General features: G+C 55.0%; 1 protein-coding gene across 3 annotated transcripts in view; it reads left to right on the forward strand.

The window, feature by feature from the left end:
- SLC39A11 (solute carrier family 39 member 11) overlaps positions 1 to 20,393 on the forward strand; it is a 79,981-nt gene extending 59,588 nt beyond the window's left edge. For all 3 annotated transcript variants that reach the window (XM_051797745.1, XM_051797746.1, XM_051797744.1), the window contains 4 exons: positions 467 to 536; positions 17,135 to 17,233; positions 18,305 to 18,463; positions 18,628 to 20,393. In XM_051797745.1, the coding sequence (XP_051653705.1) occupies positions 467 to 536; positions 17,135 to 17,233; positions 18,305 to 18,463; positions 18,628 to 18,706 (407 nt within the window). In that variant the 3' untranslated portion in view covers positions 18,707 to 20,393. The remainder of the gene's footprint in view (positions 1 to 466; positions 537 to 17,134; positions 17,234 to 18,304; positions 18,464 to 18,627) is intronic.
- The last annotated feature ends 342 nt before the right edge of the window (positions 20,394 to 20,735 follow it).

Consider the following 20,735-nt stretch of genomic DNA (forward strand, 5'->3'; position numbering starts at 1 on the left):
AGCCTGATCCTGGCTTAGCCCAGCTCCTGGGGGGTTTATGGGAGAAGCTGATGGTTGGTTCTTCTGGAATCCACCATGGCACCAGTTCTGCAGAGAGGTTTGCTGAGCCTGAACCTTTTTGAACAGATTTGGTGGTTTGTGCTGTTTTGCTCCTTGTTAAAAAAATCCCATTTCAGCTGGTGGGGATTGGGATCTTCTGCCCTTTGGTGCACTCATCAGTCCAGAACCCTTTTCTCTCCTCGTTGGCTTTCCAAGAAACAGCTGGTTTGTGTTCCTGGTGGGGAATACCCTGGGCAGTGACACTGAGCTTGGATTAAATGCACCTGGATTTAAACGAGCAGGGAACCCACCTGGCCTGGGATCCTCTCCCTGCTCCCCACCAGTCCTGGCTCTGATGGAGCACAGGAGGAGGGGTGGTCTCAGGGCTGCTGTAGGGTTTGGCCTTACTGTTTTTTTCCTGTTTCAGAGGGTCTGGCAGTGGGAGTTGGATTCGGGGCTATTGGAAAATCCGCATCTGCAACATTCCAAAGTGCCAGGTAAGACACTGTTCCTTCGCCTCTTGGAGCCTGTCTGTCTGTCTGTCCCACATTGTCCCATGCTAGGGGGGGTTGGAGATGTGTTTCTTGACTGAAACTTGCCTGGAAGCACAAGTGTATGCAGAGGGAGTGGAAGGAATTGCTGGTGCTGGTGGATTTTCCGGGTGTTCGTGGTTGTTGGACTTGAGGAAAGGCTTCTGTGGTCGATGGTTTCTGCAGTGGTTCCGTGTTTGTTCCTTGCTGGGATCAGTGGAGCTGGGGAGGCCATGGAGAGGAGGCAGCTGAGTGTCCCAGTGGGTGCTGCTGGGTCTGGACAGGTGCACACAGGGATTTTGGGATGCTGGGCTGTGTCAGGAGGCACTGGCTGCCTCTTCCCTGCGCCGGTCGCTGCCGAGGGGTTTGTCAGCACCCCACTGGGGTCTTTATCCCTCTCCCTTATCCCCCTTAAACATCCCTGGGGATGCTGCCAGCTCAGCTCAACACTGGTAGCTGTTCCTCTGTGGGCAGCTTTGCCCTTGGGGAACTTGGGAGGGAGGGGAAGAAAAAGATAAGACTGAAAGCTGGAGATGGTAAATCAGGTGGAGGCAGAGGGAAATCTTCACCTGGAGAACTCCCTTTCCCTGGAGCTGGCAGCAAGAGTGGCACAGGCTCACAGGAGCTCTTCCCAGTGCCCCTGCCCAGGATCTCCGTGGCTCCCTGCAAGGATGGCATCATCTTGTCCTCCCCCTCCCCGTGGAGCAGGCAGGCTCCCTGGCACAGGCTCCACGCTCTCCTTTTAGATAAATGCTGAGATTTTCCATAAAAGCAGCATCCCCAATGGGTAGGAGCAGCTGCTGGAGCTGCTGGAAAGCATGTGGTGGCTTTGTTTTCCATTCCTGCCAAGCAGGACCGCTGGATTCTGGAACTGGTGGCCATAAAGGCATCCCTGCGCCCTGGTATCCCTGTGCCCTGCTCCAGCCTCACCAGCAGCTGGTTTTGGCAGTGCCAACCTTGTCTCTGGTGCTTCCAGGCAAACCTTTCTGTGCTTCTCTCCAGGACTAGTGTGAACACAGGGGTTCATGCAGCTCCTCCAGGCTGTCTGTGGTGTTTTGGGCTTTGGGAGTGTTTCCTGCTCCTCCAAGCAGGAGCAAAGCCCGGGTGACAGCACTGCTGTCACAGCAGAGCTGGAACTGGGCAGACTGGGGGCGTTGCTGGAAAAAATGGGAGAAAGGAGTAAGTGTGGTGTGAAGCTGGAAGAGCTGCCGAGGCTTTGGGAGAGCTGCTGGCACCTCTCGGTGGCTGCCTTGCAAACGGCACCTTCTGCTCCCGATGTCCTTTTCTCTTTCTGCTTGCAATTTACACCCGAGTTTCACCCCGTTTTCTCTTAACCCTTCATTTCCCAGACCCTGCTGTAGTGTTTGCAGTTTGGGGGCAGGGGTTGTGCTCAGTCAGTGATTAATCAGCCCAACCCTTACAGCTCGTGGGTGAAAAGTGCTGTCATGGCTCAGTCACCTCGTTCCTAAAGAGGGCAGGGATTTTAGAGAGAAATTCTTTCTTCTGAGGGTGGGGAGGCCCTGGCACAGGTTGCCCACAGAAGCTGTGGCTGCCCCTGGATCCCTGGAAGTGTCCAAGGCCAGGTTGGACGGGGCTTGGAGCAACCTGGGCTAGTGAAAGGTGTCCCTGCCCATGGCAGGGGGTGGGACTGGATGGGCTTTATGTTTCCTTCCAACCCAAACTATTCCATAATTCCTGCTGGAGAATCTCTTGGATCCTTCCAGGCTGACCAGCCCCTTCTGTGTCCAGGCACAAGCTGTGCTCACAAGGACCCCACAAAGACACGACCCAAACCTTCCATTCCCAGTTCCCTGTCTCATCCCTGGCTCACGGATTGCCAGAGATCCCAGCGAGAAAAGCAGGATCCTCCGGCTTTACCCACCACATTTCTCTAACCTTTTGAAATAAAGGGCTCTTCACAAAGCCTGCAGAGGCTCTGGAGATGCTGGAACAAAAGGACTTTTTTTCCCCCCAGCTGCTCCGTGGAAGCTGAGGAGGCAGAAGCAGCTGGTTCTTTCTCTGTATTTACGACGGCATTAATCACGTTAGATGAAAGGTGGCATCTGCACCATGAAAATACCAATGCAAATTCAGTCAGCTGCAAAGGGAGACAAAATAACTTCATTGCCATCAATTTGTCTGTCACTGTCATCTTGCAGGCAGCCCAGAATCACTCGGGGTAGCTGTGGAGCCGTTTGGAAATATCCACGAGAATTTCAGGCTGGGTAATTTGGGTTCTGTGGGTTTAAGAAATAGCATATAATGTGAGAGACAGAGCTAAGTCTTGACACATCCGGAGGGAAAATTGCTCCGTGGCCACAGCTCTGAGGGGACACAACAGTCCTGATCCCCCTCACACCCATTGATTTGAAGCAGCACTTTAATGGAGCAGCTGAGGGACTCAGTTTTCCCCCTCCATCCCACTTCTCCTTCCCCCTGGGAGTGACAAACCCCCTTAGCACCGGGCTGAGCTGGAGCCAGCTGAGCCAGGCTCGTTCCTTCCAACCTGGAGTCGTGCAGAAGCATTTCAGAACACTCTGATGTGCTCAGAGCCCGAGCACAGGATGGATTTGGGTTCTTGGGGATGTTGCCAGTGGCTGGGAGACGTTTGCAGGGTTGGCTGTGACCTGCCCTCGCTGTCAGAGGACCCTGCCTGCTCCTTGTGCTGGATGAAGCAGCACTGACTGGGGAAGCAATGCCTGGGTTGCTCCCCCAGGGGTGAGATCTCAGCAGGAACCTGAATTCCTTCCATCTCCCCGGTGGGACACAGCCCTGCTCTGTCCAAAGGCTCTTTGGGGCCGTGGCCTTTGCAAATGTTTGCTATGGAGAGAGCTGGGGATGTCCAGCCTGGGGAAGAGAAGGCTCTGGGAAAACCTCAGAGCCCCTTCCAGTACCTAAGGGTGCTCCAAGAGAGGGTTTTGTGAGGGTGGTGTGAGCAGAGCAGTGCAGGTGCAGACCCACAGCTCATGGTCACCCCGGGGTTTGGGTAAAACCCAAAACCTGATGATTAGGAGGCAGAGTGGGATATCACCTTCTAAAACTCCTGGTGCTTTGCATGTACCACCTCAGCCACCTTGTGACTCCCTGGGCTCTGGTGGGGTCCTGCCAATCCCTCTGTGCTTGCAGGATCCTGAGCTCCTCCCTCCCTGTGTCCCGGAGCATCCTGGCTGCTCCAGCCCTGCCTGTGCTCCTCCGTGTTTCTTTGCTGCCCCCGGGTGTGCAGGCTCTGTTCCTGCTCCTCCTGGCTCCTCTGGGAACTGGGGCTGGGATCATTTATGGCTTGAGGGGGGGAACCCACTTGGAGCCCAGAGGGGCTGTGGCTGCCCCATCCCTGGGAGTGTCCAAGGCCAGGTTGGACGGGGCTTGGAGCAACCTGGGCTAGTGGAAGGTGTCCCTGTCCATGGCAGGGGTGGGAATTGGATGCTCTTTAAGGTCCTTTCCAACCCAAACCATTCCAGGATTCTATGATTTTATTCCTGTCAGGGAATGTGAGCAGAACGTGGTGCTGTGCCCGAGGGTGGTGGTTGGGTCTCAGTGTGGGGTTGGACCTTGGCTGTTGGTGCTTCTCCTGCCTGTTTTGGAAAGGTGGTGTAGGTTTAATGGAAGTTTAGATGGGGCTTAGGACAACCTAATGTCTGCTTTTGAGGTGTTTTCTGGGGGGGCTGAGCTGTCCTCAGGCTGGGACATCCCTCCCTGCTGTGGGACTGCACTTCTCCTGCCCAGCTCCTTGCAAGGATACAAATATTGGAAAGTTCCACGGGGTGGAAATAACAGCTCTGGACAAAACTGCTGCAGGGCCAGCAGAGGAGCAGGACCAGAGCAGGGGTGTGCCCAGGGAGGAGGAGGATGCCCCTGCACAGGGGCAGTGCCAGGGGTGGGTGTGTGTCCTGGCAGGGGAAGGTTCCTTCCAGATGGGAGCGGGGAGGCAGGAGCTGCTCCTGGCTGCCTTCCAGGCAGGAAGGTAAAGAGAAGGGCAGCCATGTCTTAAAAAAGCTGTTCTGCCTCCCCCTCCTCGCACACTGAGCTGGGGGGAGGGGGCTCTGCCCGTCCTGTGTGGCTGATTTAACAGGAACCAGATGGGGATGGAGCTGCCGAGGGCAGGACGGGCGGGATTGGAGTGTCCCAGGGCTGCTCCGGGGGTGCAAGCAGGCAGGGGGGCAGGCAGAGGTACAGGCAGGGGGCACACAGGGCTGTCTGGTGCTGGTCCACTCTGTCAGTGGCTTTCCCAGGGCTGGGTGTAGGAGAGGGGCTGTGACAGGTCCCTGTTGCTGTCCGTGCTCGGTACGTCCTGTGTCGGGTGTTCTCCCTCTCTCCAAGTCCCTGCTGTGTCTTTTAGGGGATGAAGGCAGCACCAATGAGCCCCTCATTCCATGGGCTGGGATGCTGGGCAGCTCTGAGGGGGGGGCCAGGGCTGGCAGGGAGGGGATCCCACGCTGGCACCCCGGGACCTGCAGCTCTGCCCTCCGGCATCCTGGGCGGGAACTCATCCCTTGGCTGGAAGCACAAGGTTGGAGGGGGACGTGGGGTCCTTGGGCACCTCCTTTTCTCCCCCTTCCCCATCAGAGACTCTTCCTTTGAGAATCAGCACGAGGGGCTGGTTATCCCCCTCTCCATCCCACCCACCATCAGGGGCTTGCCTGGCTGTGGTGACTGGGACTGGGGGGAGCAGGGCGGGATAACGGGGATGCAGGAGCCTGGTTCTGCTTCTTGCCCAACAAATCCCCCATGTGCTGTTTGCTTTCTGCAGGCAGCTCGTGGCCCTGCTGGGTGGGAGCACACAGAGGCCAAAGCCCTTTTCTTACAGAGCATTGCTGCTTCCTGTGGATTTGTTTCTGTCAGTGAGAAATTCAGCATAAGATGAATTTCCCTGGTGGGGATGGCAGGAACGCCCGAGTGTGCCTGTGTTGTGCTGCAGAGGGAACAGAAAACTGCCCTAAAATACCTGGGCCAGTGATTCTGCTTTTCACAGGAGAAGGATTTGGGAATGTCTTTGAGACACCCACTGCCCTGAGGAGGAGGATGGACAGTGGTGGGGGGACATGGGGGTGGCAGTGACTGGGGTCATGTGTGGTGGGCAGTGCTGGACCTTGGCTGGCTAATTTGGAGAGGGAAAGGGAATCTGTTTCCCAATTAGCTTTGAACCATCTGGATTTTCCCTGCCAGTCCCTCTCTGGCTGATCCGCTCCTCCACCAGGAATGGCAGTGATTCCAGCAGGTGGGATATTCCCTGCACCCCTGGCTGGCAGGACAGGCAGCAGGAGATGCTCTGCCTGAGCTGTTTTCCAGCTGGGATGTGAAGGCTGTGCTCCAGGGATGCTCTTCCAGTGGCAGTATCTCCGTGTGCTGGTTCCCCCCTGGGGACTCGGGGGCTGTGTGGGTGCAGCTCCATCCTGCAGCCTCCCTGTTATTTTAACATCACTTGTGTGTGTAATTTTAAAAATCTGATAAAAGGCTGTTATTAAGGCTGGAAAATCAAGCCTGTAGCAACTGGGAAATGCTGGAGAGAGGATTTTCAGTGCACTTTTTGCTTGGATCTTTGGAAGCAGACGTTGCAATGGTGCTCTTTGCCTGGGTACCCTCTCTTCTTCCCCACAGGGTCCTTGGGCACATTCCCTGTGCTCCTGGCATGGATGGGGAACAGCTGCTTCTCTGCTTCCTCTATCAAAACCACAGATGGCTCAGGGCAGTGTGGGTCTGACTGTTGCAGTGAATAACTTGGCTGGGTGCAGGCAAAAAACACCTGCAAGTCTGACTCAAGCTGAAAAGTCAGGATAAAACACGGATGGACTTCCCTGCATTCTTCCCTCCCCAAAAGCACATTGAATTTTTATTTTCAAGGCCATCCCTGTTACAGGGGTGCAGAGCTCCTGTCCCTGTGGATGGCCAGGGAGGCAGAGGTGCCTGGGATGACCTGCAGCCCTGTTCCCATCCCAGTCCCATCCCGGGTGCTGCTCCTCTCCCAGCTGACACTAGGGGGTAACATCCATGTTCCTGTCAGCCTCTTCCCACAGATCTGGGGCTGCTGCCTGGTCTCCCAGGGCTGGAGAGCAAACCCTGGAGCTAATGGGATTCCCAGATGTGGCTTTTTCCCTGGCAAAGCCCCAAGCAAGGGGCTGCTCTTCCCAAGGTGAGAGGAGGTTCAAATAAATGGAACCAATATCGAGTTAAATGCCATAAATTACTTGGAGCAGATGATAAATATATATATATATATATATATATATATATATATATATAAAGGACTGGAGGTTTGAAAAATAAAGTGAAGTGTTTTGTTAAGCCATGGGTGGTCTGGGCACTGGGTCCTCATCGGATCCCACGGATGCAGGTAATTTAGGGAGGTTAAATGTGGTGCAGGCAAATTTTTGGCAAAGCTCTGCCTTAGGATGAAGCTGAGTGTGTTTGAGGGGTTGTGGGGAGCTGGTTGTTACCTTTGGTTTAAAGCAGAGGGGTTTGGGGGGGGTTGTTGACAGCTGGGAGCTGTTCTTGGGGTTCATGTGGATCCCCTTTAGCAGCTGCAGGGTGAGCTGGAGGCAGGGGAGCCCCTGGGGACCCCCCTGTGGGTGTCACCCCCTCAGCACCCTCTTTTCCTGGGCTGGGATCCTCCCAGAAAAGGTGGATCCGTACCTGGTGAGCTTTGCTCCCCTAAACTCTGGGGATGGGGCAGGGATGGATCCCCTCTCCCCTTCAGCACCCCCAAATCCCACCAGACACTTTGCTGCACCCCCTTTTGCCAGCTGCAGGTGAGGTTTGATCCAGGGGCTGATCCTGGCTTGGTGTGGGGGCAAGGAAGGGGGAAAGTGGGGTTTGTGGGAATAATGTTTAACTTGGATAGCCCGGCTCGACCTGCTTTTGGTGCTGCTGGACCAGCACATGGTGGTTCTGGGTGTCCCACCCTCATTCCCCCTCGTCCCACCTGCCCCACCATCTCCTCCAGGGAATCCCCTCCGTGGGGCAGCTGGGGAGGCAGGGGGTGAGTGGGGAAGGGATGGAAACAGAGATATGTCCCCCCCCTATGATGCTGGGGATGTTTCCTCCACCACAGCACAATGGTTCCCATTCATCCGCCCTTTTGCTGGGAATGCTGGCCTTGTTTTGATCTGTTGTGCCCACAGATTGTTTCCTGTCCAGCTTTGGTAAAACAGACAGAAGAGAGGCTTCGAGTTGACAGGCAGACTTTGACTATGGCTTGGAAAATATTATTTCATGGGACAGCCTGTGCCTCCCACGCTGTGTCTCTCAGGCTGGGAAAAAAAAAAAAAAGAGGGCTTGATTAATGTAGGGAGATTGAAACCAGGCAAAAATTTTATACTGTGTTTTCTTTGAATGAATGGAAATCATTGTGGTCTGGGAGACAGCAGAAGACACACTGGGTTTTTCTCTGGTTCACACACATGAGATCCCGTCTCTGGCTTATGAATAGATCCACAGTGGAGCTAATAAAGGGGAAGGATCAAAATGTGGGGTCCAATCCCAACCTCTTTATCAGATCACGGAAACACCTCACGGGGAAAGCCCACCTAGGGATGAGGTGAGGGGGATTTCCACCTTTCTCCGGGATCCCAGACAAATGGGTGCAGAACAAAGCCCAGGACTGCCCCTGGTTACAAAACAAAGCTGCTTATTAAGCACCTTTTAATTAGCCTGGCCCGAAGGTGGATGTTTATTACTGGGAGTAATGGGTTTCCCCAGGGCTTTTCTCTGGGAAGGGTGGGGATGGTACCAGGGCGTGTTGTCACCACCTCTCTGGAGCACAGAGTTGGCTGGAAGGGTTTGAGCCACAAACCAGGATTGTTGTGTTTCTGATCATGGTTGAACCTCAGCAGAGATGGATGGAGAGGAGGAGAGGAGAGGTGAGGTGAGGAGAGGAGGAGATGAGGAGGCTCCTACCAGCAGCGACGGCATCTCCCCACCAAGAACCTCCAGTGCAGATGTCCCAGCCCCCTTTGCAAATGTGCTTTAAGAGGAGAAATGCAGGGGGGGGGGAAACAGGTGCTTTGAGCTTTCCTGAAATCCAGGAGCTAAAACTCGGGGCACATGAAGGGGAGGCTTGTCTGAAGTGGTGCAGCCCATGGTGGAGCCAGGCTGGCAGGAGTCCCTCAGGGGGGACTCCCTCAGGCTCTGTGGCTCGTGCCCACATGCTGGAGGCTCCTTGGCCATGGTGGTCCCTGCAGGTTTGGTGACAACACTCACTCTTCTTCTCTTCCCTGTCTCTTGTCCAAGTCAGTTGGATGGAAAGCCCACAGCAGCCCAGCTCCTGGGGCTGGGTGGGTGCTGCAGCCTGGATTTCTTGCCAGGTTGGAGGAGGAGGAGATCTCCCAAGTGAGCAGGGAGGTCTCCAGAGCCTGGCTGGGAGCCGGGCTCTTGGCTGCCAATCCCTCGCTGGCTCTTCGCCTTTACGTCGCTGTATAAATAGTCTCCCCTCCTCTTCCCTCTCACTCCTTCCTCATCCCTTACTCCAGTGTCTAGACTGAGTTTTTGATTGATTTGGAATGCTTAGGAGAGGCAGCTGGTCTCCCAAACAACATCTGGCTTGGTGGAAAGTCTGTGTAATGGTTGTGTTCTCCTCCTGTGGCGATACAACCTGAAGGACAGGCAGTGCCAGGAGAAGCTCTTTGGCTTCTCACCTCTCTGGGGGGGCTTTGGGAGAGCTGCCCAGCCCTTTCCCTGGGGGCTGTTGGACAAATGAGTGGTTTGTGGATGAGCTGTGGCCAGGGGCTGCAATGGCCCAGCAGCCTGGGGTGGAAAATTTAGATGGGATTTTGGGAGGAAATTCTTCCCTGTGAGGGTGGGGAGGCCCTGGCACAGGTTGCCCAGAGAAGCTGTGGCTGCCCCATCCCTGGAAGTGTCCAAGGCCAGGTTGGACAGGGCTTGGAGCAACCTGGGCTGGTGGAAGTTGTCCCTGCCCATGGCAGGGGGGTGGAATGTGCCCACCCTTGACCTTGGTCCCCACTGCTGCAGGACGAGGTTCTCCAGAACCTCACCACGGAGGTCTCTCCTGCCCAGCTTCATCTGCAAAGTGCACCTGCTTGCTTCCTGTTGACCTTAAAGTAAAAGAAGGAGGGCAAGGCAGGAAAGCAGAACAAGCCAAAGCCACTCTCCCTGCTGACCTCACCCAGGTGGTGCCACAGAAGCTCTCCTTGAACCCCAGGTTGGCTGCGCAGCCCCCGTGGCCTGGTCCTCTCCTGGTTAAAAATGAGCCCTTGGAGAGGGGAAGCAAATTGAATGAAGACATTGTGAGGGAACACGGGGCGATAATGGGCCCTTTTAGAGCTACAGCTGTTAGGAAATTGTTTGGTTCCAGGTTTTCAGGCTGCACAAAGGGGCTGCTCCGGTGCTTTCAGGCTCCCCCGGCGCGGTTTGACAGCGATGCCGAGGGAAGGGGAGAGGAGAAATCGTTCCAGGGCTTTTAATTTTGCTCTTGGCTAATGATTCCCAGCAGGATGCAAACGTGGGCACATGGGAATTGTGTGTGAGCCCCTCGATGCCACCCTGGCACAGTGAGCTGGGCTCGTGGTGGAGTGCTGAGCTCCATCACCACGTCCTGGAGCCACCTGAGAGAGGATGAGGGAAATCATCCATATTTTTTCTGTATGTAGAGCTGGGCTTTGGCTCCCTGTGGGTCCTTTCCACCCTTTAACAGGAAGGAAGAACAAGGTCTTTATTAACCACACTCATCCTCCTTCCCTTACTTTGGTTTTCTCTAAGTGATGGGGCCGTGTTTGCTGGTGATCTGGAGGGCAAGGCAATAAATCCCTAAAAAAATACCCCTTAAACCATTTCCCCCACCCCAGCATGTTATTTACAGTGAGATTTCCGTGGTATGTAAAATAATTTTCAGTGTGAAATGAAATTGCAGTTTGAAGATTCACTTAAAAAGCAGAGAATTGCCATTTTTGTATGAAGCCATAAACATTAATTGGAAATTTTTATATATGGACCATAATCCCAGCCCTGCTTTTAGACCACCCAGCTCCTCTGTGTGTTTAATTGTTTTTAAAAAAATGTTTTAATAACCTTTATAAGGTTCTGTATCTCCCTTCAGCTCCAGCCCTGCCCGAGATCAATGCAGCCACATCGTTAAATCCTGCTTTATTTAGGGGTGTGCCTGTATGAATATGTAAAAATTGAAATTATTTGCAGGCTGACGCTGTTTAAAATAGAATTAACGAGGTCTCACATGAGGGTTGTCTTAAGGTATTTAAAAATAGGTGTGTGGGGTCTTAACTGAAACCTCCTGGTGATGGTTGGAGTTGGAAGGTGCTGCCTGTGGCTCAGTGGCTGCCAGGGAAGGATGTTCTTGGTTTCTGCTTGAAAATGGAGAAATTCCTGTCAGGAGCCAGCTCTGATGAGGTGTGAGAGCCACAGACTCTCCTCTTTATGGTCGTTGCTGTTCTCTTGTAGCAGTTTGGGGGGATTTACAGGGTTCCTCGGAGCTGGGGGTCTGCAGGGCTTGGGGTGGCACCTGATGATGGTGGATCTGCTCCTGGAAAAGGAAACATGCTGGGAATAACAGCAGTGATGGGGGTCCTGCAGCTCTTCATGCTGCCTTTTAATGCTACCTTCCTCTCCTGGGGCTCCCCCACCCCTCTGCAGCCAGAGCCGGGTCCTACCAGAGCTGGGGGCCGTGTGTGGGTGGTGTCAGTGGGGTCTGGGAATATTTGGTCTTGTGTTGGTCCCTTTCACTGGGCAGGAATTAACCCCAGGAAACACGATGGGCAGTGACATCTTCATCCATTTATGTCCCGGCCCTGGAAGTGTCCAAGGCCAGGTTGGATGGGGCTTGGAGCAACCTGGGCTAGTGGAAGGTGTCCCTGCCCATGGCAGGGGGTGGGATGAAATGAGCTTTATGATTTACAGTTATCTGTGAAATTTGAGCTGGCTAGACCATAACTGTGCAAATAGAAATGTGTCTGTGTGATGGATCCTGCTTCTTTGCTGCGTGCTGGGAGAGCAGGACAAGGGCAATTCCTCATGGCTTCCATCTCCTGCAAAGGAGGTTTTTCAGGAAGAGATTCCAGGGCTTGGTCCTGTCTCCTGCTTGTACCAGCCCTGCAGAGCCAGAGCCTGGTGAGACTCGGCCAATATTGGCCAGATTCTGTGCTCACAGGTCAGGTTCACACTCTTGTCCAGCACAGGAGAAGGTGTCGAGGCTCCCTGAGCCTTTCCTGCTCCTCAGCGAGGTCAAAACATGGCAAAAGGAACGTGTGGAGCTCATGAAACGTGTCTTTGTGCTTCCCAGGTCGGGGGAGAAGTGAACTTTTACCCTGTGCATGAGTCTGACTCATAAATCAAACAGTTACATAAATAACCAGGCAGATAAGAATAAAGATTTTAAAACTCCACAGGAATAAATAGTCCCCAGACAATGGGACCAGTCCGTGGGATCTGGAGGTGGATACATGTCTGCCCTCCCAGGGAATGACCTCCAGTTTCTGTCTCCCATCATCCAGCACCGAGGTTTGCTCTGGAAAGGGTGTCCAGACCTGTGTCCTCTCGGCTCAGCCAGAGGGGTTTGGTGTCTTCTCCCAGGAAACAAGTGACAGGACAGGGGAAACGGCCTTGAGTTGTGCCAGGGAAGGGTTAGATGGGATATTAGGGAAAATAAGTTTAGGTTGGATATTAGGGAAAACATCTCCATGGAAGGGCTGTCCAGTTGCCCAGGGCAGTGGGGGAGTCCCCATCCTGGGGGGGATTTAAAAACCGTGTGGATGTGGCACCTGGGGACAGGGGTGAGTGGTGGCTTTGACAATGATGACCTTAAGATTCTTTTCCTCAAAACAGTTCCATGGTTGTGCATTCCTGGGATAGCTTTATCCTCCAAAGCCATGGCTGTGGAAGGGGAGGAGGGCAGGGACCCGGTGCAGCCAGCCCTGGGTCCCCTGGCAGTGTGTTGTCTGGGGAGGATGATGGTGGAGGGAGCAGCTGAAGGGGGTGGTGATGGCCAGGGCAGAACCTGATCCACCCTTGGGCTGGAGGAGGACTCTCATCTTTGGGATCCAGCAGGAGAACACTGAGCTGAGCTTTGCTGGGGAGGGGAGATGGGTGGCAGCCCCATCCTGGACTGACCTGGCACTGCTGGTGGGGATCTGTGTTGGGAAAGCTGGAGAATTCCGTGCTCTCCAGCTGAAGTTCACGTCCCGGTGCTGCAGTCGGGGGGGAGAGCAGGTTTTACGACTTTGAACTGAGCTCACGTGCCTTTGGGATAAATTAAGGGTAAAATTTCCTAAAATTGTAAATGTTTACAGCGTGTGGATCCAGAGCCGGGGGGGGCAAGGCTGGCAGGGGGCCAGGCAGCAGATGTGACACAGAGCTGGAGGCACAGCTCCAGCCCAGGAGATTGGGTGGGAAGAGGAGGGAGAGAAGGGTGGGAAGAGGGATGGAAGTGGCTGCTGAGGAGCAGCACTGGAAGGGCCAAGTCTTGGGAGAGCAGGTGTTGTTCTGCTGGGATGTGCCACACACGGCTCCAGCCGAGACCCAACAGTCTTCATTTCCTCTCATGGAAGAAATTCTTCCCTGTGAGGAGGAAATTCTTCCCTGGGAGGAGGAAATTCTTCCCTGGGAGGGTGGGGAGGCCCTGGCACAGGTTGCCCAGAGAAGCTGTGGCTGCCCCATCCCTGGAAGTGTCCAAGGCCAGGTTGGACGGGGCTTGGAGCAACCTGGGCTGATGGAAAGTGTCCCTGCCCATGGCAGGGGGTGGAACAGGGTGAGCTTTACCATCCCTTCCAACCCAAGGCATTCCATTCCCTATCTGGGAGGGGGGTGCCTGCTCCATCCCCTGCCCGGGATGAGGGCACACGTTGTTCCTGCATTTCTGTGCCCCTGTGGGTAATGGGGCTGGTGGCTGCTCCTGAGAGGAGGAGGCACAGTAGGTTTATATCCTGGTGAGGTTTTTTTTTAATAGCTTGAAATGTTTGAGATGAAAAGTGCTGCGTTACCAAAAGGCAGATCCGCGGGAGCAACGTCCTCCCGCCGCTCCTGTGGGTTTGACCTTCGAAGCTTTGAGCACCACGGGCTCACCTGGAGCCCCCCGTGCCCAGGGCTGGGTCAGGCTGCTGCCCGGGGTGGGGATGTGGCCCGGGGGACATCGGGGGGGGTGGCAGGGCCCTCTGCCCCCCCCGGCTCCCCCGCACTCCTCGCGTGAGAGCCTCCCGAGCCGGCGGCCGTGCCGAACAGGTAGGGCAGGTATGGGAAGCGCCGAGGGCCCCGCGGAGCTCCTTCCCATTCCCACCTGGAGCCCTGATCAAACACCTCGACGGGCGGCCCGAGTGGGAGCCATGATGTAATCTTGGGAACCCAAAACAATCGGCCCTTTCATGGCAAGACGATAACAATCAAAACAGTATGTAAGGGCCTGCCATGCAAGAATACACATGCACATTATACACTGGAGGGAATTGAAAGCCGGAGTGAAAAGGGGCTTGTTAAGAATATGTAGCCTGCTTTCATAATCAGTTTGTAAAAGAATAGGCCCTTGAAAACAAGGGTTTAGGCTTATAGAAGGCTTTCTGTGCCTTGACCTTGCAAATATGCAGAGATGCCAACTTTTTTTTGAAAGTGAACTTGGAGTCTCCCAGCGTGGTGCCATAGCAGTTGGCAGGCGAGCTGGGGGTAGGAGGTCCAGCCCCGGTGCGTTCCCGGGGGGACACGGAGTCTTTCCATCGAGCTGGTCCTCGCTGGAGCTCCACCAGGATGTCACAGGTTTACCTTTTCTTCCTTAAAACTGCGGCCCAGGGCCCTGCTGCAGGGGAGGCTCGGCCGGGGCCAGGGCAGAGCCGTCGCAGCACTGCTGGCTCTCTGCAGAGCTCACGTGGGGGTGACACGTGTCCTGGTGGTGTTTCTGTCCCCAGATGGAGGAGGTTGTGCAGGACATCACTGTCAGCACCCCCATTTTACAGGTGGGGAAGCTGAGGCAGAGCTGGGAAAGGTGATGTGTCCAGTGCATGTTGGCTCCCTGATCCTTGACACCTGAGTCCATTGTGCCCAAAGGAAGAGACACCCAAGTGACATTCCTGTGCTGGCCAGGGTGCTGGTGGCAGAGCCACTAACGGGACACGTGCATTCCCAGGCAGAGTCCGGTGTGGTTTCCTTTGGAATGTGCTTCCTTTGGACCAACTCACGTTTGCAGGTTGGGGATGAGCCACAGGTTGTCCCCCTTGTCCAGCTGGACACAGGTGACCCATCCACAGAATCTCAGAATCGTTAAGGTTGGAAAAGACCTCTGAGATCATCAAGTCCAATCTGTGCCCGATTCCAACCTTGTCCCCCAGCCCAGAGCACTGAGTGCCCTGTCCTTGAACACCTCCAGGGATGGGGACTCCACCACCTCCCTGGGCAGAAATCCGACCAGATGGGATCTGCTTCTACCACCTCTCTCCCAGTTATCCCCCACCTTCTTCCCTTTAAAGACCCTAAACTTTCCATCCCAAGCATTGTCCCTCAGGCTGCGTTGGCTCATCCCCCCCGTTTCCATCTCCTCCGTGTCCCCACCTCCCCGTGGGCACCCCGAGCTTGGGCTCCCCTGGGCCGGGCTGCTCCAGCTCTGTCTCGGTGCTGGTGTTTTACAATGTATTCCTTTGCAGTCGGGGGAAGCCTTCCAAGAATCCCCACCTATTTCCGTCATAAGGCGCCTTTGTTCCCCTCGCACACAATGCAGCTTTGATTCCGTCCCTTCCTGGCGCCCGCGTTGCCGTCAGCTCCACGCGGGAGAAGGTGTGAGTTGTGCACGGCTCGGCGGCCAAGAGGGACAGGAATGTCCCTTGGGATGGTTTGGTTCCAAAGGGAGTGCTCCTCTCCTTTGCCCCAGCACCCGGACCCCTCCCGGGACGCAAACAGAGGCGTCCCCCGAGGTTCCCCCCGCGCGGCGAAGCGAGGCCGAGCAAACAGCTGGGCTTAGGTGTTCCTGGCCTCGTGGTGTCACGGAGTGCTCCTCATCCTGATGGGATTAGTGTCCCTGGGAAGGGCTCAGAAGGCCCCAAAGTCCAAGAAATGTTCAGGCAGAGCTGTGGCGGGGAGGAAGCGTTGGATGGTCCCATGGGAGTGCGGTCTGGGCGAGCAGGAGACCATGGTGGGGACGTGGAGTGACTGGAGGCCAGGAGATGTCATGGGGACCTTCTCAGCCTGGTCCTTTCTGCCCCACGGACATCCCAAGAAACTCCTCGTGCAGGGACACTTGTGGGTGTCTGGGTCTCTGGTGGCCTTTGTCTCTGGCCACGTCCCACACTGAAGCTGCCCTGGCTGCCAGTGCCCATGCAGTGGGCATTTCCTGGGAAAACAGTTAAAATCCTGACCTGGGATGGGGCATTCATGGCTGCCTCCCTGATGAGGGCTGGAGGGCATGGGTGGCCTGGCCCCAGTGGGTCCCTGTTGGTGTTGAGCACACAAGAAGCCGTTTGCCATGGGGTGTGAGTGCTGTGGCATGTGGCACAGTGGGCACTGCAGCCCCTGGCTTGCCGTGCCACCTGCAGCCCTGCTCCCATCCCCATCCCCATCCCTGGGCATCTGGCACTGATCTGGAGATGCCCCAGTCTGTAGGGCCGGGGCTGGTTCTTAGGGGAGCCCTGATGGGCTGTGCCAGGGGCATGTGGGAAGGAAAGGAGGAAAAGAGCAGGGGCAAACCCACCTGATGGGCTTCTCCTGGATCTTCCCCCGGGTTCCATCCCCTTCCTCCTGCCCCTCGGGGCTGCTGCAGGGCCGGGGGTCAGCGTGGGGTTCCCTCCTCCCGGTGGGGGCGAGGGGGGGACTCTCCACCCTTCCCATACAGACCCCTCCATTCACACCTCCCTCTCCCACCCCATTAATTTGTTGTGGTCGGGGCCAGTAAAAGCTGCTTTGTGCGAAGGCGAGGGAAGGAGGAAAAAAAGCCCAGGGCAGAGACAGCGGCCCCAGTGTTTTCCAACAGGGATGGTTTTCCCCCTCCGTCCTCCCTCTCGTTCCCTTGAATAATGTTTTTGATTGTAATAGCCTGTCCTGGTTAGGGAAACCCGCAGCCTCTCCCCCTTCCCCTCCCCTCTTCTGTAAACCCTGGTAGAAGTTTAAACAACCCAGAGAGATTTTTCTCACCAGTCTTATTTTACTAATAGGAAACAAGTGTTTGAGGCAGCAAAAGGGAGCTTGGAGCTGCTGGCAGAGGAAGGGCTGACCTCAGGGAGAGGCACTGGGCTCCTGCCTCGAGCTGTGGCTGGGGCAGGTCCCAGCCCAGCCCCTCACTGCTGCAGCTTTGAGCCCCCCAGGATGGTCCCTCTCTTGGTGTCCCCCCAGGACAGGCCATGGCCAGTGCCACCAACACACACCAGTGGAGACATGATGGAGAAAACCTGCCCATGGCAGGGGGTGGAACAAGATGAGCTTTAAGGCCCCTTCCGACCCAAACCATTCCATGATTCCGTGACTGATGGACAGTCCAGCTCTCCCCTCCACCTGGTTTTTCACTTCCATGGAATCCTTACTTGTGTCTCTTTGTTCCTGTCTCCCAGCAGCCTTTCCCAGGCTGTGCCTTCCATCTAACATATATATATATATATATATATATATATATATATAATTGTGCTTTTTCTGTGTGGTAGGAACTTAGCCATTGGGATTGGGATCCAGAATTTCCCGGAGGGCCTGGCTGTCAGCCTGCCTTTGCGAGGGGCTGGATTTTCCACGTGGAAAGCGTTCTGGTAAGCTGAGCTCCTCTTCTCCCAGGGGAACAAGAGCCCTCCACCAGCACCTCCTGCCCATTGGTTTCCTCCCCTGTCCATTGTGTTGCTCCATCATGGAATGGGTTTGCTCCAGACCTGCTGGGTCAGCTCCTGAAATCACGGGGAGCTGATGCTGGGAGTGCTGCTGGTTTCCTGTGCTCAGGAAGTGTGGTGAGCTCTGCCCTGCTCCCTCCACACTGCCTGAACTCAGATCCAAGCCCTCAGCTCCCTGGGGATGCATCCATGATCCTGACAGGTCACCACATCCTGCTTCAGTACCTGTTGTGACCTCCCAGATCCTGCACTAAATATTTTTTTCTTTAAATTTTTATTTTATTTCATTTTTTCTCTCCCTTCACTCCAGGTTGGATTTCAAACCCAGCCTTTTCCCTTTTCCCTGAGGTGAAAAAGCCCAGGGCATGAACCCTGGGAGTGCAGGGCTGTGTTCACCTGGCTGGGTGATGGATGGGAGGGCAGGGGGAGGCTCCAAAACTGCTCCTGCCAAAGCTTTGTTTAATTTTCCTCCCACCCACTCCCGCAAGCGGGTGCTGGGACTTGCACCAGGATTGCTGCTGCTGGGAAGGGAGTTCCCATGGTCCAGAGAGCTGAAACAGTCCTAGGGGGAAAGAAAACGAGCGGGAAGAACATGATTTTATCCTGGTTGAGGCTGTGGCCAGATGTGGATTCACAACCTCAGCTCTTTGGGATTGAGTTATGCTGGTTGGAAATATTTCCTCTCTGACCCATCCCTGCCTGGGAGCTGGATCCCCAAATCCCACAGTGCTGCTGGGGGGAGGAATTGGGCCATGCCTGAATTCCACTCCTGGAAAATTCAGCTGGGTTAGGTCAAATCATTGCCTGTTTAAAATCATCCAGGTGACTTGGCGTGGCGTGGCCAGTGTCCCACCCCACCGGGCCACGGTGGCACTGGGGAATGGGGGATGGGGGTGCAGTGGGGATGGGGAGGTGTGAGCCCCGTCATCCCATCGGGATGGCTGTGCCACCCCTCTCTCCAGGCTCCCAGGGGCTCTCAGTGGGGGTGTTTGGCAGGTACGGGCAGCTGAGCGGGATGGTGGAGCCCTTGGCCGGCGTGTTCGGAGCCTTCGCCGTGGTGCTGGCAGAGCCTCTCCTGCCCTACGCCCTGGGCTTCGCCGCCGGGGCCATGGTCTACGTGGTGATGGACGACATCATTCCCGAGGCACAGACCAGGTGAGACCCTGCAGACACCGTTACAGGCAGGGAGACACGGGGGGAAGCACAGAGGGCTCCGGAACATCCCTTCCCTTGCCCGGGGCAGAGACACGCGGCGCTTCCCTCCTCCCAGCCGACATTCCCGGCTCCTCGCAGCTCACCTCTCCCCTCTCTCCCTGCAGTGGCAATGGGAAGCTGGCATCCTGGACCTCCATCCTGGGCTTTGTGGTGATGATGTCCCTGGACGTTGGGCTCGGGTAGGGCAGCGCTGCAATCCCAGGAGAAGAATTCAGAGCCGCGCGCGCGGGTTCGGAGCCGGGCGCGCGTCATCCTCCGGACTGGTTTTGTACATATCTTTCTGGGATCTGGTTTGGTGTTGATTTCCTATAATTTTATATCTCTCTCTCCCCCAATGTCATGTTGATGGTTTTCAAAGCACAAATACGGGTGGTTCCTCCCAGATCCCGCTTTCCTTTCGCCACCAGGTTTGCTTTTCCTCTCAGGGGGGGTCGTTGGACCACGCTGGGCTGGTTTCTCCGAGTCAGGTCACTCGGGGATTTTGATCATCTTTGCTCTGTAGAAGGTTAGAAATTCTCTGTCCTGTGTTGAAGCTGGTCTGTGGTTAAGCACTGAGGCATTGGAATGGAGTAAACCCCTTAGGGAGTCTGGAATTCCACCCTTTTTTTGGGAAGGCAGGTGGAAGGCGTTAGGGCTGCGATAACACACACAACATATCGCAGGACTGCAGGTCTCCCGTGTCCTGCTGGTCCTTGGGAATGCTTCAGGGAATTTGTTTTGATGGATGCAAATAGTCCAGGCAAATAAAAATGAATTTTCTTGGGATCTCTTCAAGGGGGAAATGTCATTTTTTTTTTTTCCTAAATTTATCTAAGTGAGACACTGTTCTGATGAGTCGTGTGCAGTGTTCCAGGGTTTTCAGGAAAAAAAAAAAACAAACAGGAAAGAAGAATTTTAGTGTTTCCCAGCATGTACTCTTTGACAAGGCAAGGTGTGGTCCTCCACACTGTCGCTGATGTGCTGCCTGATGCCGGATACAATTCCACATGGACCCGTGTTTGGCCTTCCTGAGGGATTGCTGGTTCTGGTGGGCCATAACTCCCTGAAGAACCAAGGAAAGGTTTGGTGGTGATGGTCCTGGTCACACTTCACCTGCAGAAGAGCCAAGTCAGCACCTGAGTGTGCTGGGAGCCCTCGTCTTCCTGAGCAGCGTCAGGATGAATTCATTCCTCAGGATGAATTAATTATCCCACCTGAAGAGCCAGAAACGTGCAACGTGGATCCTGCCTCTTCACCTGGCCTTTCTAAGCATCTCTTGTGGAATGGCTCTTCCTGAGCAGGCAGGATTGATCCCTTCCAGGCTGAGGAGTGAATCCTGCCCATCCCTGTGCCCGGCGCATGCTCGGGTGAGGAGGAATCGCCACAGTTGGAAGGATGCTGCAAATCCCAGCTCCCCCTCGCCAGGGATGCTTCAGTCTTCAGCACAAAGGGCTTCCTCAGACTGGATAACTGGATCACCTGGCTGCCTCCTGCTGCTCAGTCCCTCTGGAAGTGGTGCTGGGATGTCACAGATCACCTGCTGGAGGGGCAGCCAGAGGGAACAGGCTTGAATGAATTAAGCTGGAGTTGTACATTTTCATTTGGTTCTTTCTTTTTTGCTTGGATTTAATTTCTACTTCATTTGTGGATCACTCTGGATGATACAAAACTACTCTTTGCCAATGGATTTGACCTTTCAACTGTGATTGGTTTCAATAAATGGGAAATTGAGAGTTTGCACTGATTCGTTTTACTGCTGTAAAACCGTGGCTTTGCTGCTTCTCCCTCTGTTCTGCTGTGTTTCCTTTCTCCAGCTTAATTGTTCCTGGCTTGTCCAAGGTCCTGCCTCTTGGCCAGGAAGGCAGCTGCTTTGGGGATGAAAAAAAAAAGGGAGAAAAAGCCAAGGAAAGGCAGTTTTGCAGTGCCTCATCCAGACAGCGGTGAGCGTGTGTTCCTGGGGACCACTGGGCTGCCCAGGTGAGCCAGGTATGTCCAGGCACGGGGGAAATTGGGGATTGTGGCCCTCAGTGGGAAAAGCAAGAGGTGTCAGGACCCTTTTTTTTAAAAGCAGCAGGTGTTGTCTGTCCCTGCCATCCTGGGGTTGGAGAGGGAATGGACCTGGCACAGCTGGGAATCAGAGTGTCCTTCCCAGTGCCACCAGTGGCCAGGCTGCACCATCTCCCACTGCTCTTCACCTGCTTTCCAGACACACTAGAAGTGTCTGTAAAGCTTT

Source organism: Manacus candei, unplaced genomic scaffold, assembly GCF_025592945.1.
Source record: "Manacus candei isolate 608988 ecotype Guabito, Panama unplaced genomic scaffold, ASM2559294v1 h1tg000047l, whole genome shotgun sequence".
Lineage (NCBI taxonomy): Eukaryota > Metazoa > Chordata > Aves > Passeriformes > Pipridae > Manacus > Manacus candei.